Genomic DNA, 19,006 nt, shown 5'->3' with positions numbered 1-19,006 from the left:
AGTGCGAGCGCACGGCTGTGAATACCTCAGACACAGCCGCTCATTATTCTTCCTCCTCCTCCTCCTCCTCCTCCCCATCTCCGCCCCATTTCTCTCTTTCAGCTGAGGAACATGATTAATGTGCACCTTGCCACTGGTGGTTTTTCTAATTGCCAGCACACCGGCCCAGTCAGCGCAACACACACACACACACACACACACACACACACACACACACACACACACACACACACACACACACACACACACACACACACACACACACACACACACACACACACACACACACACACACACACACACACACACACACACACACACACACACACACACACACACACAGGACAGTATGTGTGTGAAAATGCACACAAAAGATATGCAAAAAAAGCAAAACAAGTGTACACACACACACATATTTGTGCGTGCGCATACACCCACGCACACACCCACAGTGGGGCAGGTGCTTGCCATTTCCCAACACATTAATCATCCTCCTTTAAATAACCTGAGTGTCGTCTTGACGGTTTGAGACTGCGAGGATGCTGCAGTGCTGTTGCCTGACGACGGCACGGCCCCATCTTTCTAATGTTATCTCTGAAACCCACAAGCCCCAAAGTGTCAGGAAATGGGCTCCTCTCTCCCACCCGCCTCCCAATGATTTGATGGGTTTGACCTCGGCACAGTGATGTGTTGTGTGGCCCGGTGTCTAACCCCAATCTTCCAGGTTCTCTTCTGAGGACTGGACCTGAAGTGTGCTGTGGTTTGAGGGGGGGGAGCGCTGCACAAAAGAGCTGCAAAAATGCTTTTACTGTGCGCCGTGCTCACACACACACACTGGGTTCAGAGAGCAGTGCTGCTGGATTTGGAGGATGAACTTGAAATCAAAACAGAGTAGCCTTTAGAGGGAAAAGGCTTTGGGCTTTTCTTCTGGGGATGAAAGATGTTTCAATAGCGAGTGTCACTTTAAAATGCTGCTCTCCAGAGATCATCTATCTACGTTTCATCCATGCTCTTTATCTTTATCTGTCTATTTTTTAACTATTACTTGATTGATTGTCTTTTTGTTTTAGTTTTTCTGGCCTTAATATATGGACCAATGTACAACTAGTGCATTGCATCTCTGTTCTATTTTCCTAAAACTGAATCAACATGGGCAATTATTTCCACCTATGTGTTGTAAATGATAGCAAATAATCTGTTTAAAGGCTTGAAAGTATTCTCTCATCAGCTTCTTACTGGTCCTACAAAAGCACGCAGTTTTCCACAAGATTTTTGTGTTCATTCAAGATTTTCTTTGCACGTTTTGAGCTTAGTTAGTCCGTCTGTCAGAAAGATTATCGACTCATCCTAGGTCATATTACACTAACACACGACTAAAGGCTGTGTTGATTGCTCTAAGCGTCTTCTATACTTCCTACCTTCCACAATGACTTCCCATCAGAGGAGAAAGTGAATGCACCACTGGCGTTAAAGCTTGGATTTTAGAAATAAGAGGAATTGAACTCCTAGTCCTGTAACTGTGTACTGCAAAGCACCCAAATGATTTCTGTGTACAGTCTCTTTATTATGACCAACACTTATGGACGACTACATGTGTGGAATAAATAAATCATCTTGAGTGTGTGTGCTGATAACTAAGTCCATCTCTGGAAGGACTTCTCTCAGTAATTTGACCGTCACAGGCAGAGACAACACAGCCGGCTTATTGATCTCCTCTCACAACAGCACACCCGGCCTTATTCAATAAAAGCACAGGCAGTCACTAACAATAAGACTCGAGACAAATCAGAGCGAGGCGGAAACAGAGTGCATCAAGCAGTCAGCACCTTAATGAAAGTGACCAAGAGGTCCTAATGGAAGGAGGAGTGCATGCACAGATGTAACACAGGGTAGAAAAGCTGAATACGTACAGATGTCAGCACCCGATTGGCACACTTTTGCCCAACTTTCCTAACAATACAATCAGTCACATCTCAGGGGTTTTTATTGTCGCACTGTTCCCCACATTATCCCTCATAAAGCTCACTCACCCTCCCACACAGACCCATACAGCGGGCCCCGTAAGTATTGGAATTGCGACAACATTTGATGCTTTCGGTTTCGATGCTCTTGATGATGCGGAAAGACACAACCAATGTGAGATTTAAAAGGAAAAATCCTCCCACGGATCCACCCACACTGTTAGATATCAGACATCAATGTACGCAGTTCAGTGCATTTCAGGTGTTATATCATAATGAAGGGCTGACATCTTTTTCTGTCTGTCAGTCTGCCTCTTCAGGTGTATTACATTTGCATGAATAGGTACATTCCTTAGTAAAAAATCTGCAGCTACATCTGGTCTCTGTTTAGCATCAGAAGGAGACACTGGCGCTTTAATTCTCCTCCATTTTCGAGGAGATTGAACGAACAAATAAAGAACAGCAGGGTGCCTTGGATACATAAAAAGACTGAGATTACTGTCAATAAAATAACCATTTTTAGCTCGTTATCATCTGTACCGTCTGCCTGTGTGTGAGTGCGGCACACAGCGGGATTAAAACGCTGCATCTCTAACCTCTTAGTCACTGTATTATCTTCTCACATTACTACTTTTAATATGTGTAGCAACCTGGATGTGGTTTTCTTAAAATGGCTTCATGTTTTAATACTTATGAAGGACACAATCGGTTTGAAGAGACAAATATAATTGGGAGCCTACTGAAGCAATATGGCATGATTAGAAGAGCAAAACAAAGTTGCTCCCACATGCATCAATTGTCCAATCGTATCCTGAAGCTTATTTTAGCTGCCTATCATCATCAAGTTTAAGAAGATGGAGCAACACCTATGCGTGTAGGCGTACAGAATGTAGTTATTTTAAAGTAGAGTAAACCAGGCTGCCTTTAGCTGTAATGTCTTGAGCTAATGTCACTTCTACCCGTCTCCAGAGGGAAGCTCTCCCTGTCACATTGAAGCCAATTGACTGAGGTAGCTGTCCGCACAGTGCAGCCAGAGCCAATTGACTCCTGACCCACCCGTGTAACAAAGCATCGCCTCCCAGTGTTTTCTGAATCAATACGGCCGCTCAGAATGGCTCCCCCTGCGCTGACCTTCCTGTACATCGACTGGTCGAGAAGAGGCAGTCCTGCCGTACACAGCCAAACACTTACGGACTTAAGGGCAGCCGAGGAACTTTGCATGGAGTTGTGATTGTTTTCAAAGATAAAATATGTGACCTTGTAACCTCATATGTTCTTTATTTTTTACTTGTTTCTTGAGTCATCAATATGGGATGGAAATCAGTGCTTTTCTGCTTGTTTGTCGATTAGAACTGCCTACTTTAACGCTCATTAAAGCAATGTGATCATACCATAAAATGACACTAAATAACTGATGAAAAGATGTAGACATATCGGTATCAAACACCTATTCTTTTAAATATTCATACAACAGATTTTAAGGTGAAAGCATCTTTATATCAATAACTAAATATATACACAGACAAAGGCTGGTTTAAACTCAAAGGGGGGCTACACTGTCCCTGACAAATCAACAACAGATGTATTTAGGTCCACAATTAGGTGTCTAATCAATGGTTTGCCTCGTCAGATTTCACATAAATTCACAAATTCACTACAGCTGTGTTTTAACTGACTGCTTACCTTCCATTCTTGGATAAAGCGAACTCCACTCCATCCCTTTGGAACGGCATCAGACGCTGCAGGAGCTTGGGAGGGAGGCCCGACAGTTGCTGTGACCATCTTGTTTCACAGCGGGGGGTCTGAAGGCCATTATCGTCCATTTCCATTCGTATATCCTCATCAGCCGACTGATTTTGTGCTGGAGAAACAAACAAAACAAGATGTACAAGTGCAATTTTGTTTGCCGTATTGATGCTGATGTAAACATGTTTCATTATAAGTTTGAGATGCCGTCATCTGCTGCCTATTAGCACCGACAGGAATAGCATTATGAGAAGCTGGGTGACGCAGTGTAGTGGACAAAGAAAGTCAGAATTTAAAAGGAGGCAGTCAGAGTTTGCTGTCTCAGCTTCCCGCAGTTACAGCATCTTCTCTGTGTTGCCTCACCTGCTGCTGTCAAGCCCACATACTCATTTTGTCTAAAACAGTAACAACATCCCAGAACAACAGTGGTCAGATAGGATGTGCATGTTCTATAGTTGAAAAAGTTTATTTTTTAGATGAATCATATTCAAAGTAAGAAATCAGTGTTTATCTAAAGTTTAAAATGAACTTTATCTATGATATATTAAAATAAGACACCCCATTAATCCCAATGCGGGAATAATATCGTCACAGCAGCATATATAAGGCAATGCACATGAATTAGAGGTATATAGAAGTAGTAGAAGATAAACAAAACACGCAAAACTGTGAATTTATACATATTATATTATAGCACGAACATTATATGACACAAGGTAAGGGGCCAACAACAAGTGCACACACTTAAAAGTATGCAAACCACATTAGGAGTTAATTAAACCACTTAAAAAAGGTCAGCATGGGGTGCATGTAGCACCGGAAGTAAACAGACTTGCCTATCAAAATAAAAGTACACTTTACCCGTATAATAGTTATTTTAAAAACCGGATGTATTTGTTTTTGTGTGGTATTTGACTCCCTCATCAAGCTACCAAGTGAGTAGAACACTAGTAAGCTAACATAATTGCTTAATTTTGACTTTATGTTGATTTAAATGCCCATGTGAAGCCACACAGACAGTCTGTGGTTGCTATGCATCGTGACTCTGCAGCAGGAGCAGTAACTAAGCACATAGCATGCACTTTAAAGCACTTTAAAGCACTTTGTTAGCAAAGGAACATAAGAAGAAACAAGCTTTATATGTGGGTGTGTGTGTGTGGTCTCCCTACCTGGTTAGACAGTGGAATGAGGCGCAGGAATATGTTGAATCTGGAGTGAAACACTAACACGCAAATGTAAGGTTCACTCTGTTTATGCCAGCGAGCTTCCGCTGCACGTAACGTCATCAGTCCATGCTACTTCCTGCGGCTTTATAACATATGTAATTACATTTACCTACACATTTAAACGTTTAACATGATATATAAGTGATATATCTTTTTCAGTCACCATGCAAAGTGCCATTACGCAGAAGTGGGAATTTACTAAGTACATTTACTAATTTACTTAGGTACAATTTTGAGATACTTGTACTTGAGTATTTCCATTTTTAATATAGGAAACGTTCCCAGGAGGATATACTTGTTCACTCACCATGCATAGTGCCATTACGCAAAAAAAATCCAGCAACGACAGAAACGTGACATGTTTCAACACCCTTACGTGCCCGACGTAAGGATCTGACGCACCAGGCTTTCTGCTCTCTCTCCTTCATTTCGCTTCTTCTCCCCTCCGTAGAGACTCAACTGTTTTAACCAAAAGAGGTAAGGCAACGTTAGATATCTGCGGTATCATGTGCAACAATTACCGGAGGAAAAGACACCGAACGGCTGGCTGTAACCATGAGCTAGTTAGCAGTAAACATGTCTCCTGCTAATGCATGACACCGGTGTTTGGCCGATTTCAAGCCCCAGTGGCAGGCCAAAAATGTGGCTCATATAATATTGCTTTTTGCGCTTCTGCGAAAGCACACACCTTGCATGCAAACGTGGTCTCGAATTTTTTAGAGGACACACTTAAATTCGGCTTTATTTGGAAAAAAGCATGCATCAGTGGTTAAATAATACAGCAGAATTGAATAACTTTCAGGCCTGCTTCGACTGTTTCTCTCCCGTTAAGATGCGGCATGCCATTTCAATAAAACGAGCTTTAATTGAGTTGTTGTGCGGTTTTTGCACTTGTTTTTCATGCCGAATTTTACCTACATTAATATATTTTAGGATTAATAATTCACTTGTTGTCCGCGGTTTGTTGCTTTGTCGATACAGAGGAAACATTAAAATTGCCCCATTTGTAAGGGAGTCTGGTGTAGCAATAGCCACCGAAAAGTAGCATTCAAATTGCATTGCCCTATTTTAGATAAAATGCATTTATTTTCGGTTGAGTCTCCCTCCTTTATTACTCATAATATCTAGTCTTTGAGGTGGATGGATAGGTGGCTATTAGACATTTCCTTAATCGTTATTAGAAGCATTGAGAAAAAAGTCACCCGTATTAATATAGCCCACGTATTAATAATTGACATAAAACGTTGCGCAGTTAACGTTACCTGACAAGTGCAGGATCACCAAATAAGCTTTCTGAATAAGGAAATAGGTGTAAATGTTGTATTTGTATTATTTATAAATAAAATGCATCAATGTCAATCACTGTCCCTCTATCCAAGGCTATACAATAACATGAATTAAAATAATGAATGATGCAGTGCAGCTGTGCACACCATCAATCCCAAGTGTTGAATGAATGCATGCTTTTCAAAAGCCTTTTTATGTGGTAGTATAGTTTTAAAACATAGTACAACTCCATTACTGTCACATAGATTATAAAAGTGGACCTTGAATCCTGACTTCTTGTAAAAAAAAAGCCCTAAATAATACATTAATATCTTGTGTAATAAATAACCCATTATAATTCCTATACATTAACCCAGGCAATTATTACCTCATGTTTGCTGGAGATGGCACTGAAAACACCACTGAGGCTGTGCATCATGATAGTATCATTTTCATTAAGGTACCAGCGGAGCCTGGTGGGTGGAGAGTGGATGCATGCTCCGTCCCTGCGGCTGCTGTTTACAGGAGATGAAGTGGTAATCTTTTGCAGGGCTGGCCAGCGCTCTACATGTGTTGTGTGGGTACTGTACAGGGGATTTATGACCATTATAAGTTGCTGTGTGCTTGCTGATTGAGAAGCCATCAATCTGATTGGATAATATGGATATCCCACACATTTCTGGATGATATATTGAGGGTGAAAAGTACACTAAATCAATGCTCAATTGCTCTGTGGCACACCACTCCCAGGCTTAAAATAAACGCTAATAACTGTGTCTGCAGCCGCGACTCTGTTGACCGTTCATTACGCAGGTTAGGGCACATTCGGAGCTGATGACATTATCAGATATTGAGGTTGAGGATGCTGTGTAATGGCTGTCGCCGAATGTGGCCCCGATGACTAAATAATTCATCGCCTTCCAGGGGGAAAATCTCTCTCTTTCCGATAATATTTGGTCTGTGCCATTTAAATAATTCATCCGCCTATCCGTAAATTGTTTGTTCAATTGGTGACCTTTTCACGGGATTAAGAAAGCACAATAATAAATTCTTCAGAGACCTGGCATAACGAATGGTACAATTATGAGGCAGGATCGCATCGGATCGGTTGTCGCAGTCTGGTGTTGGTTGCTTAGTGACAGCAGGAACTTTTCCGCCCACTGTGTTTGCTGTTAAAGTCTGAGTGACTGAAAGGACAAAAACAATCACATTATGGCAGTCTAGACTTCAGCTGCGCATAGGACCGGTGTGTGACTTCTTCTGTCTTTGACAGTCTGTCTATCACTTAGTGAGGAGGGTGCTTCATGAAGTCAATTATTTCCAAAGCTCAATTATCACGCTGTCGTGTAGAATATTCGATCCCTAATGAAATGAACAACGCTAAGATCCCTTATTGTTTAAATGTAAAGTCAATTGAGATCAAACAGAGGTGAGATCATGCACAAGCAGCTGCTCTTCCTCCTCAAGCAGCACTGTATTGTTTCCTCTCTTATCCACCAATAAGCTTATCTGAGATTTGCCTAAAGCTCGATGGTATTGCAGTGTTTTCCTCCTCCTCTGTCTTCAGTAATGGGTGGTATTTCAGGTGGTGGCTCTCTCTGAGTCAGTGGGATTAGCTGTAGCCTCGTCTTCATGTGTGAAGCGCAGGGTGCCAGCTTTAATGGGAAGGTAGCCCAGTGAACAGCTCGGCCTCTCAGCGGCCAGCGCCTCCCCATCGTCTCTCCACCTGCTCTTTGAGCACCTAGCTGGCCGCTGACATGTCGATCCTGTCCTTTCTCTTCTCTTTCTCCACTCTTTTCTTGCGCCTTACCTCCCACCCTCTCCTCTTCCTCTCACTCTCCTTCCATCTATCCCCTGTCCCTGGCTGCCCTTTCCTCCTCCTCCTCCTCCTCTTCCCCCCGCCTCCTCCTCCCCCCGCCTCCATCCTAAAGCAGAGTAGCTAATGAAGAGCCCCATTTAGCCAGTGACTTTGGTTCAGTCGGCGCTCCGTAGTGCCGTCCGGCCACGGCTGCTCTGACTGGCTGTTCGGGCTCTGACATCACACGGGGGCCAGCTGTTGATTTGGCGCTGTCTCCAAGGCTGGCTGGCTTGATGGGTTGTGGCAGGTAGACTTGTGCTCGCACAGCACTCTTCCTCTCTCCCTCCCTCCTTCTCTCTCTCTCTTTGTGACACCCACTCCCTCACCCTCTCCCTTTACACTCCCCTCTCCCCGTCTTCCACTCTCACTCAGTCGAGCGAGCGAGCAGGAGGCAGCAGGCAGCTGCCGAGGAGCGAGCTGGGAGGCGACCCCAGCCTCCTCTCCAGCAGATTGTGCCTCCTGTACAATGGAAACTAAACGGTTGAGTAGCAGAAGGGATGGAGGGCAGAGCTGCCGGGCAGGTAGGTCCTGCAGCCTCCAGCCACTTATGGCATCAATCTCTCATGCTTTTTCTCATTTCATCTTCATATTTCCATTTCTCTTTTTCTCTTTTTCTCCGTCATTGAGGTTGTTTGATTTTCAAGGTGATGCTGTTTTAAATCCATGATCAAATCTCTTCTGTATCTGATTTGTTTTACCTGATTGCATGGCAGCAGTGAGTGTGTTTCTCTCTGGCTTGTTGAACTCAGTGCAACATGAGATTGTGTGCGCTGTCAGAGCCGTGATATTCGGTAAGCCGAGCCAAAGCTTTTCCAAATCTCCTCGCCAGTTTGCCAATGCAGCTTCTGCTTTTCATTACGGGGATAATTAACCAAGATGCAGCCAATGAGAAGCACCGCTCTGCATTGTTCTCCGTCTCCAGTCGGGCTCAGCCGTGCTCCCCTGTTTGTTCTGCAGGTGTCGACTGCAAATGGACTTTTAATGAGTCTGGCAGACTTTCTGAGTTATGCTCCTCTCAAAAGGCTCCATAGATTAAAACTGCTAGACTTGCATGTTAGTTTTCTGTGTTTATTGTTTCTCCTCTAATTGCCTAGATTGATATTCCCTGGAAGCTCTCCTGTGGGATAGGTAATGGATTACCTGCATGCTCTGCTGTGGATTTAATTTATTAATGCTGTCTGACTGCGCCTGTGCTCCTCTGCACCGCGCTCTCCGCCTTGTGTGACCTGCAGGCGCAGAGAAAAAGCACAATTAGTGGCTCATTTATGCCTGTTTATGTTTTTCCAGTTAATTCAGCTATTACGAGCAGCTCCTTTTAAACTGACACCGCCTCAGTCGCCCCAGAAATTGAGGCAAGCAGTGTATGAAAGTGATATAATTTCATAAGCTTTTTCGCTAATCGTTTTCTGGTCCAATTACACAGCTCCCCTGTCAGCGCTTTCCTGGCTTAGTAATTAACAGAAATGGCTAGAAAACGGGAGATTAGTTACTCAGTTTAGCAAAACGCAGAAATCAATTTTATCGCAGCGCCACGAGTGCAAACCACCATTAGTTCCCTAATTAACTGTTTATTTGATGTCTGTTTTCCCTCAGCCGGGGTGCATGTCCGGCATCCCGCTGCAGCTGAATTATTCTGCGCTTTAGTCGACGTGTTTGAAAGTCAGCACGGCCGTAAAATGTTTGGCTGTGCTCGCTTCCTGTGCCATGAATGCACAATTGAATTCAGCACAAGTGGTGATTTTTTTCCCTCAGAAATGTGTGCAGGTGACACAAAGCTGCAGCCCTCAGACATGGCATTACCTTTTGTGTTTCAGTCTGCTTTTGTTTCCCCCGTGCTCCGCTGAACAGAGCAGTTTAGTATTCTACATCTCTGCAGACAATATCCCAGCTGTTTGGCACCGCTCCCCCCGTTGTTCTTTTTATGTGACACTTGCAAACGCTCATCAGCGCGGCAATAAAGCATGAATTATTTTTCCACGCATTATCTGCAGCTGCATGCAGGGAGATGCTGCCGCTGTTATTTGATTTTCCCCCCTCAGGGCGCTCATAAATCATGTTTCCTTCGGGATCACACAGAAGCTGGTGAAGGTGATGGCTTGTTCTTTTCCGCCCCGTGTTTGACTCATCTCCTCGTTGTGCACCGAGGATAGAGGTTGGGGGATAGAGGGAGGGTTTGAGGGTCCTTCACCTGCGGTTGAGCCGGTTTTAGCCCAGAAGAGAGCCCTGATCCACGCAGAGCAGAGTGGAGGTGTGAGAGGGAAAGGTCAGCCTTTTGCAAGGTGTGTGTGTGTGTGGGTGTGTGTGTGATCTCCAGTGGGCTCTTTTATGCTTCACAGTGATTGAAAAATGTCTCATTAGCTCGCCATCGAACATAATTGTCCGTGAAGAGCGTGGCGTGTGATTAACTCGGCTCCGTTGACGACCACCTTCATGACCCCACTGTGTGTTTTTTTTTGCAGAAATAATTTCCATGGAAAGAACATGCATGCATAGGTCTGCTGGTGTCATCAAATTGCATTGGTTTTATTGGATTATTTCCTGGATTCCAGTCTGACTAATTGGTCATTCTTTCATGCATTTGTGTAGATTTATGTGAGTGTGAGCTTGCTGATATGCGGTCGGGCTTGGCAATAAAGGCGGTGTGTCGCTGAACGATGCCTGAGGGAGCCTCTTTAAGGTTGCTGGGCTCTGCGGCGACTGTAATACCAATGAACCACTCCCTGTCAGCCACAGCACAAAACTGGAGGCAGGCGGAGCATCAAGTTCACTGCTGTGTGCGTGTGTGTGTAGCGGTGCGTAGGTGTGTTAGAAGCTGCAGAGCACCAATCAAACGGTGATATTCCCTTTTTCTTTCCGCGTCAAAATGAGTTCTTTCCTGGTTTTGCTTTGCATTGTTTGCGCCAGTAGCATTCATAACGCTGTCTCCACCATATTGCACACGCACACACACACACACACGCACACACACACATCGGCTCAGTGTGAAGTCCTGGAGCCCGCTCAGCAGCTCTGCTCGTAAAACCTGGAGCGCCTATGGCCGACAGAACAACTTTTACACTCTGCGTGTGTGCATGTGTGTTCGCTGCAGGAGCAACACTGAATTTCAGAGCGATATCAAAAAAAAATTCCAGACTTTTCAGCTGGCACCTTTTTTTATTCGCAGCGGCTTGAACTGGATCCGATTTTCCAACCAAGAAGGGCAAAACGTAGAGCCCCAGCGGCAGAATGATACTCCTGCTGTCACACCCGAATAACCCTGTAAAAGCTGCATTTAGAAAAGAGATAAGAGGGAGAAATAAGAGCAGAAGGGTAAAGATAAGACTATCTGGGAACAGGAGGGGAATATATAGGCGATGGTAATAAATGACTGGCTGCAAACTGCATGAAGCAGGTTGTGTTCTCTCCAGATGTGAGTCATTATAATAATGACATCAACATTGATGAATGGATCCTGCCTTGGGCGTCACACCTGTCACCGCCTGGGAGAAACGCTGCAGACTGAGGGAGGACATTTCCCTCCCAAATTTTGCTAAAATGTCAAACAACAATTATGTTTAAGTGTCGTCGAGTTCTGGGCTGGTAGAACAAAAGCAATGCACCAAATGGCGACTGTTTCCCAGCACGTCGATCATCGTTCCAGTCTGCCGCCATGAGGTGTCAGGAGGAGGAAGATTATAAAGCGGGCAGGGTTTCCACTTGACCTTTTTTGGCTGGCACGGGGGGTCTCACCACGGCCATGTTGGGAGCAGCAGCCGGGCCTTGGCACCGCTGGGTGCCAGAGTCAGCGTGGCACCTCGCCCGCTCACTGAGGCCGAGAGGAGGGGAGAGGGGGAGGGGGAGGGGGACAATGAGAGGCCCGGGCAAGGTGCTGTTTTATATATTGCTTTAAGGAAATATACAGCGTCATAATGTAGTGTAGAGCTGCAACACATAACCGATTAATGGAGGTTGTCTTTGGGTTTTGGGCATTTAAAGATGTCACTTTAGGACATTCAGATGTTTCCTTTTCACTATTTTCTTACATTTTATCAACTAAATGATTCATTGAGTAAATGTTTTGCAGATTAATAAAAAATGAATATTAGCTGCAGCTCTAATGTGATGTGTATCATCCTAATTTGGCAATCATAGTCATGCATACATTGTCTTTTAATTATTGTGTGCATCTTCAGACTTCTGCCCAGTGTCCCCCTGAATTTGATCCAGGAAAAGAGAGACTGTACGCTACACGATTTGAAAATGTATGTGCGACTAAATGGCAGAGGATTTTCGGCTGAGAATTGCTCTCTTCCCCCGCTGCTCTCTGAATTCTAATGCTTGTTTTTTACGAGGTTGGCAGGGGTGCCTTCTCCTGTTGCCTCCGCCGCACTCCCATCTCTGTGCTCATCTATTATTTATGGCGCATTGGCACGCATAGGCCCAGAAATACACACTTTTAAAAAAAACTTTTTTACTCCGATGCACAAATATTTTCCAGAGTTGCTGACATCCCGGCTGCTGTCAGTCCACGAGACCCGACCTCTCACCCCTTACACCACAGCGCTAATCCCCCTGTGCCTCTCCTCTCGTTGCAGGTCAGCAGGGGTCATGAGGGTGTCGGAGGCCCCGGTTGCTGTTCAGAGCAGCTGAAGCAGGCATGGGCAAAGAAGTCTCGATGGCATCGGTAGGCTCAGCCTCATCGTCCTCCTTCTCCACAAGAATCTACGCAACAAGTACGTATCCTCCTTATTCCGGTTTGAATTAACACTCAGTCAGGGTGCATAAAAGGCAAGTTTACAACCAAACTCAGTGCAAAATCCTGGAGACATCGGCAACGTTGGTTGGTTTAATTACACAACTTCTGATGCTAATTCTCCTCTGGGGTGCCATCAACCACTGCAGAAGAAGAAGAAGAGGGTGTTACCAGATGACGTAATTACTACACACTTGTTCAACAACACCATGAACCTCTGCATTGCTCAGAGTGAGATACAGAAACTCTATTACATTACTTTCTTTATATAAGTGCACAAAAACAGACATTTGCTTTTTCCCAAATCACATCCGAGGGGTTAAGATATCAGGTTGGGATATTTCTTAAATTAACTCACTAGTTATTGCGTCCATTGAAGCATTAAGAATAAACATTATGCAATTTCCTGTAATTCTGACATTACACTCATTTATGCCCTGATTTAATTCCCCAAAAGTACCAATTATATCAAAAACATTTAGATTTGAAGCTATATTTGAGTCTGATTTAATTATCTTTAGATGTGTGTTGTTACTATTTTAAAAACACAGTGCTTTCTCTAATAAATGCACTTTAAAAGCAGTATTTTTTCCCACTTTTTTGGATGCATTGCTAGTCTCTAAACCTGCTATAGAATATATATTTTAAAGTAATAACTGGAGTGAAAAATAATTGTTAGAAATTTCCCTTTTAAAGCAAATAGCAATCATTACCGTGAGTCCATCAAACGACGTTACAGTATTAAGTGATATATATATATCAGAAATATAAAGTGATGTTCCCTTTCAGTCTGGCTCATAAGAGACCAATTTGCTGGTCCCTTAATTCCCAGACGTTCCCTTAATGTAACACTAAGGATCAAATGATGATCTGTATTACTTATGCAGGGAAAACATCAGGGATTCTAAAGAGGCACACGGTGCAATTACCTCCGCCATGAGAGACGGGGAATGCATCAAAGTCTGGAGCCAAATTTACTCCAACACTCCAGTCCCATGATAAAATGTGTTTGGAAGAATGAGTGATTCGGTGAGGGGCAAAATAGCTATCCATCACAAGCCCCGGCTCTTGAAAAATATCTGTCCAATATTGCAAAATCTTCAACGGAGCGACTCGAGAGACTTCACTCATCAAAAATGTCAGCAACAGACACTAAATATTCACCGGCGCCGCGCGGCACTCTGGAGAATTAAGCTGTTTTCCTGCAGAATGTAAAAATAATGTAAAGCAGCAGCCGCCGTTGCTTTTGTCAAACCTTCTGACGGGTCATTGAAATTCAACACGTGACTCTCCAGTGCCCCCGCTACGTTGAGCTAACCTCCTAGCCTCGCGCAGCATTGGGTTAGTGCTACATTTGCCTGGCAGATAAGCTCTGGAGAGCAGCGGACCTCACTGGAAGTCAATTACTCTGACATCACAGTGCGCCTTTTTAAGAGAGAGCGACTCTCAGCTCTTTCGGGACGGAGATAAACAATCAGGACTCAGCCGGCTCAGATAGGAAAATCGCTCTGATCACTGGCGGGCAAATAAGTTGAGGCCCCACTGATTGGTGAGGACACACACACACACACACACACACACACACACACACACTTGAGTAGCTGCTGTCGTGTGTGAATCCATTTTTGATGTGCAAAGTGAATTTGATGCGCCCGTTTCTAATTAACCTATTAATCATAGCTCTCATGTACCAGATGTCTGCCCTCCCTTCCCGTGCATATGTGTGTGTCTTTGTGTGTGTTTCCCTGCATGGGGTCGGACTGCATAATTAGGGCGTATCAGCAGGATGAACTCACACTATGACTTCGACATAGGAAGGTCGTGGCACTACATAGTTATTGCATGCAAAGGAGCATAGGTGCAAAGCAGCTAAGACTGGCAATTAAGCAGATCTTTTATTTAGTATTTTTAACAAATGAAGAACCAGGAAATCTTCGTGTTTGATGCAGAATGCTTGTCATTAAAAACAAACTACATCTGGGTCTAATTTGTAGTGAAATATTCATTTTCAATACTATGTAAGAGCTTCCTGGCTGCATTGGCTTTAGCATGCACCCTAAGAAGCCCCATCATATCTATTTGTTTCCTATGAGTGGCTCCAAACAAAGTCTCAGGCGATGGACACTTGACCCTCCATGGGTCCTTCAAACACTTCCAAACACGGGTGTCAAAGGTTTATTGTTTTTCGGAGACAGCCGCCGTAACGTGAAGCTGTTGGATCTCTCAGGACCAAAGTGTCCTCCCTGCTGTGTGTTCTCCAATCACGTCCATTGTGTGTGAGTCTGAACAGCTGCGGAGCTGCGAGACAGAAAGGGAAAAGATGGATGAATCCATAGCAGCGCCCGCCTCTTTCTCACAGCGGAAAACATGGAGTTTGAGTTTGGAAACACAGGTAATGATAATATCTGGAAACCATTTAGATGTGGAGCGGTCCGTTATTTGCACCTGTGTTTCTACGGCTGCAACACAAATGTACGGCGTCTCCGTGGGAAGTTAGCATCCGTGCACATGCGGCAAATCACTGTTATGATTACTGCGGCAGCATTCTGCTTTCTAAACAGTCATTACTAAAGGCTCCTCAAACAACGCGGCACCGTGGAGATGATGCAGTGGGAACAGGTGCGTTTATTGGTTTATGGATGCATATTCAAGTTTATTTACAGTAATGCACCTCATTTGTACTGTAATTCTGATTATTTTCTAATAACATAGCCCCTTATGATATTGCTTTTATCGATTATTGCACGGTGTCCTATTTTGCACAATATTTGAGTTCATGTCGCAGCGTAATGGTGATGAACTGTTTCTATTACACCCTGTAGAGAGAAGCATGGGGACAATAAAGGACGCCTGCACAGCCATCGGACCAGATCTTCAGTGCTCATGCATTGATCTCTACCTCATGCCTTTTGTGTTGTTTCTGAAATAATAAATGACTCTGACTAGCAAAAAAGTGCATTACTGTTTTGGTTAGACTACAATCACTTTGCCATATGCTTTTTATAAATATAGAATAAGGAGATCAACTGTTATATGTGATTATTTAAGGTAGAAATAGTTCATTTATAGATTAAATGTATGATTTGTGGGCACCTCACTCCAATCATACATTTTGATGAGACATCCATTGAATAAAAGGTGAAAAACTTTGTCTTTCTGGAATTTTTTTATTTCTGTTCCTGTTTCCACAAGCCTTTAATAAAAGACAACCTCCGCAGCGTGTCATTCTTACTTATGATTCTTTCTTGTAACTTCTCAAATAAAGCAGCCCTCACGGACGTTTCCCTCTCTTGCAGGTTCTCTGTATTTGCCAGCATCTCCCAGTAAGACTTTGCAATGAGAATGTCCGACACGGTTGACACTGAAACGATGAAGGTTTCCGAGGCGGCCGACGCGGTGCCATCTCCAAAAGACAACGCCGGCATCTCCGACGTGGCCGACCAGAGCCAGAGCGGCAGAGAGGAACAAGGCGGCAACAATAAGAGGGACGCCCAGGTAAAGAAATCCTCCCGTTACACCCAGACAGTCATCCCTTTCTCAACCCGTCACATAGTGGCGGAATCAGAGAGGTTAGAGGTGTCTGCACCCGGCAAAATGCACTGCTTTTCCGCGCTCATTTCCATAAGAATTCAGTTAGCAGTCAAACACCAGCTGCCCTGGGGATCTCCTGTCACCTGCGGCATTCGAGATGATTTTCTCGGCTGCTCCGGCAAGAAAAGCTATTTATGAAAAGTATTGTCTGCTCCGAAATAATAATGCAGGGCTTGCCACAGCACCGAGGAAACCTCTTGTATCCTCCATGGGATCTACTGGGGATTGAAGATCACTTTGTAATAAAATGTGGGGAAAACATCGACTTGCAAATTGGCTCTTAAGTAAAACCGGTGTGTTCATTCGTGCTCAAAATTAGGGAAATGATCTTTGGTCAAGGACTCAAATGCAAGCAAAGGAAATGGTTGTGTCTTTTGGCTGCAGCCCTAAAATAGGATTCAGGCCAATCTGGCCTCGTAGTGGGAGGCAGGCAGAGCGAGGGAGGCAGGCAGGCAGGCAGATAATCTGGAGCTCAAATCCTGGCTTATCTAGCAACTTCCTGTGTCTACGTTACCCCGAGGAACAGAATGACACCAGCATGTGTGAAGCTGCAGGGGGGGAGGAGAGGGAGGGGATGGTTGAGGGGTTGTGAGAATGAGGGATCAAGGAGATGATTGTGAAAGTGCAGGAAAGACGGGGTTTTGAAGGATAAAGGGAGGGAAACATGAAGGGTAGTGTTGGACGGGGAAACAACGAGCTTAAAGTTGGACTTCTTTTCATCAAATGTATTTAAGAAAAAGACAAACCATTCCTTTAGGCAACTTGTGCTGTAATCTTGCAGCCACCAGACGCACAATTTCAGCTTTAAAACCTATCTTTTTTACTCTTATTGGACTGAGTGGACTCTTCAGACTGATAGCCAATCAGCTCCAAGTTTTCCTAACATTTAACAAAAATACATTGAATTTTTTTGGACTCCTGCTCTGTTTTCCCTGTCCTCTAACCACTCACCTTGATTTGACTTTGCCTCGGCTAATGTTATATTTGTGACCTCCGAAAGTCTACGTATCCTTCCTCTTTGTCCTAAAACTCCCCCTGACCCGCTGGTCACAGGATTTGCTGACGGCACCGAAGCGGCCGACCTTTCCGCTTGTTGTTTTCTAAAAGCTAATTTTGTCGTTCTGTGCGGTTAAACGCCTGTTCATTGCGGGGAAAATAGAGGATACTTGGGGTAAGAAACGGGGGAGGTGGATAGCATTCCTACACAGGGAGGGGGGGCGGGGGGGTAGAAACCGTGTGACATTGCCGCCATCTGCCTCCAGCTCTCCTGCTCCGTCGTCCTCTGCGGCAGGACAGGTGGCCGCCCTACTTCTGCTGACTTCAGCCCTTTCCCCGCTCCTTTATCTCCTGCCGGCATTGTTCGGTCCCCACCGGCCCCTCACCGCTCAATTAGCTGGTGTAGCGGTGCGGCGCATGGTCCCAAATCGTTCCCCCCACACCCACCCCTCCTCCTCCACATTACCTGATATGAAACGGGCCGACAGGTCACAGGCATCGGAGATAGGGCGAACGACGGACCATTTCAATTTTTTATTGGTGATATTTGGCCCTCAGGCTCAATGAGGGAGGGGAGGGGTTGTCCTTTTGATTTCAGAGGACAGGTGGGAAGGACGGCTGTGTGTGTGTGTGTGTGTGTGTGTGTGTGTGTGTGTGTGTGTGTGTGTGTGTGTGTGTGTGTGTGTGTGTGTGTGTGTGTGTGTGTGTGTGTGTGTGTGTGTGTGTGTGTGTGTGTGTGTGTGTGTGTGTGTGTGTGTGTGTGTGTGTGTGTGTGTGTGTGTGTGTGTGTGTGTGCATGTTGGGATTAGGAAGCTGGGCTCTGTTACAATTTTGCCTGAAATGGCTCCTGCCAGGTCTAACCCCCCTCCCCTCTTTTCCTCCACTCCTCTACGCCTGCTACTGAGAGACCTTCTGTTTATATGTACATATACACACACACACACACACACACACATTCACCGGTGCGTGAAGCTGTCACACACACTGTTGGCTAGTCAGTCTCTCTCTCTCTCTCTCTGCGTCTCACCTCTGATTCACATGACAGTTAAACGGAGCTGTGAGCAAACGCATAAAACTGAACCGACTCGACGCAGCCACATATCTGGCTTTTGTTTTATTGTGTGTGTGTGTGTGTGTGTGTGTGAGAGAGAGAGAGAGAGAGAGAGAGAGAGAGAGAGAGAGAGAGAGAGAGAGAGAGAGAGAGAGAGAGAGAGAGAGAAAGGGGCCTCACAGTGCAGCCACTTTGGTAGCTATGCTCTGCAAAATTAAATCAGCCCTGATATTTCTAGCTGTGCAGGGAATCGTCAATTCTTTAACCACAGATCATCGTCGCTTAATTTTGTTTCAATTCACAGAGAAATGTTTAAGAATCGACGGCATTAAAGGATATTTTTCTGCTGTCTTGCTAAGAATTGTTTTGCAGAGCTTGCATGCACATTATGTAGGCCACTCATATTTAATTCAAACTCCTCCACTTCTTTCTTAAATTAACACTCCTCTGTCGCACCTCTTCCTATGCACTCTTTCCCCCCCCGACACCCCTCCCCCTACCTGTGGACAGCCTGTGAAGTACTCCAAGGTACGGTACGCTCCACCTGCATGTTGTAAAAGGATGCTCCACCCTGTGTAA

The 19,006-nt window shown here is 44.7% G+C and overlaps 2 protein-coding genes across 4 annotated transcripts in view; one reads left to right on the top strand and one right to left on the bottom strand.

The window, feature by feature from the left end:
• Nucleotides 1–6,657, bottom strand: part of zranb3 (zinc finger, RAN-binding domain containing 3) — a 58,572-nt gene extending 51,915 nt beyond the window's left edge. For 2 of the 3 annotated variants that reach the window (XM_063877671.1, XM_063877672.1), the window contains exons 1-3: nt 6,588–6,657; nt 5,241–5,392; nt 3,645–3,822 (exon numbers count right to left, since the gene is read on the bottom strand). In XM_063877671.1, coding sequence (XP_063733741.1) covers nt 3,645–3,822; nt 5,241–5,361 — 299 coding nt within the window. In that variant the 5' untranslated portion in view covers nt 5,362–5,392; nt 6,588–6,657. Of the gene's footprint in view, nt 1–3,644; nt 3,823–4,876; nt 4,954–5,240; nt 5,393–6,587 lie in introns of those variants that run through there. The other variant, XM_063877673.1, reaches the window with a different exon arrangement.
• Nucleotides 5,089–19,006, top strand: part of LOC134860840 (R3H domain-containing protein 1-like) — a 34,601-nt gene continuing 20,683 nt past the window's right edge. The window contains exons 1-4 of the mRNA XM_063877675.1: nt 5,089–5,410; nt 12,632–12,769; nt 16,086–16,284; nt 18,938–18,955. Of these exons, the coding sequence (XP_063733745.1) occupies nt 16,126–16,284; nt 18,938–18,955 (177 nt within the window). The 5' untranslated portion in view covers nt 5,089–5,410; nt 12,632–12,769; nt 16,086–16,125. The remainder of the gene's footprint in view (nt 5,411–12,631; nt 12,770–16,085; nt 16,285–18,937; nt 18,956–19,006) is intronic.

Source organism: Eleginops maclovinus, chromosome 24, assembly GCF_036324505.1.
Source record: "Eleginops maclovinus isolate JMC-PN-2008 ecotype Puerto Natales chromosome 24, JC_Emac_rtc_rv5, whole genome shotgun sequence".
NCBI lineage: Eukaryota > Metazoa > Chordata > Actinopteri > Perciformes > Eleginopidae > Eleginops > Eleginops maclovinus.
Note: the sequence above shows the minus strand (reverse complement) of the source record. Positions and strands in the feature narration are given on the sequence as shown.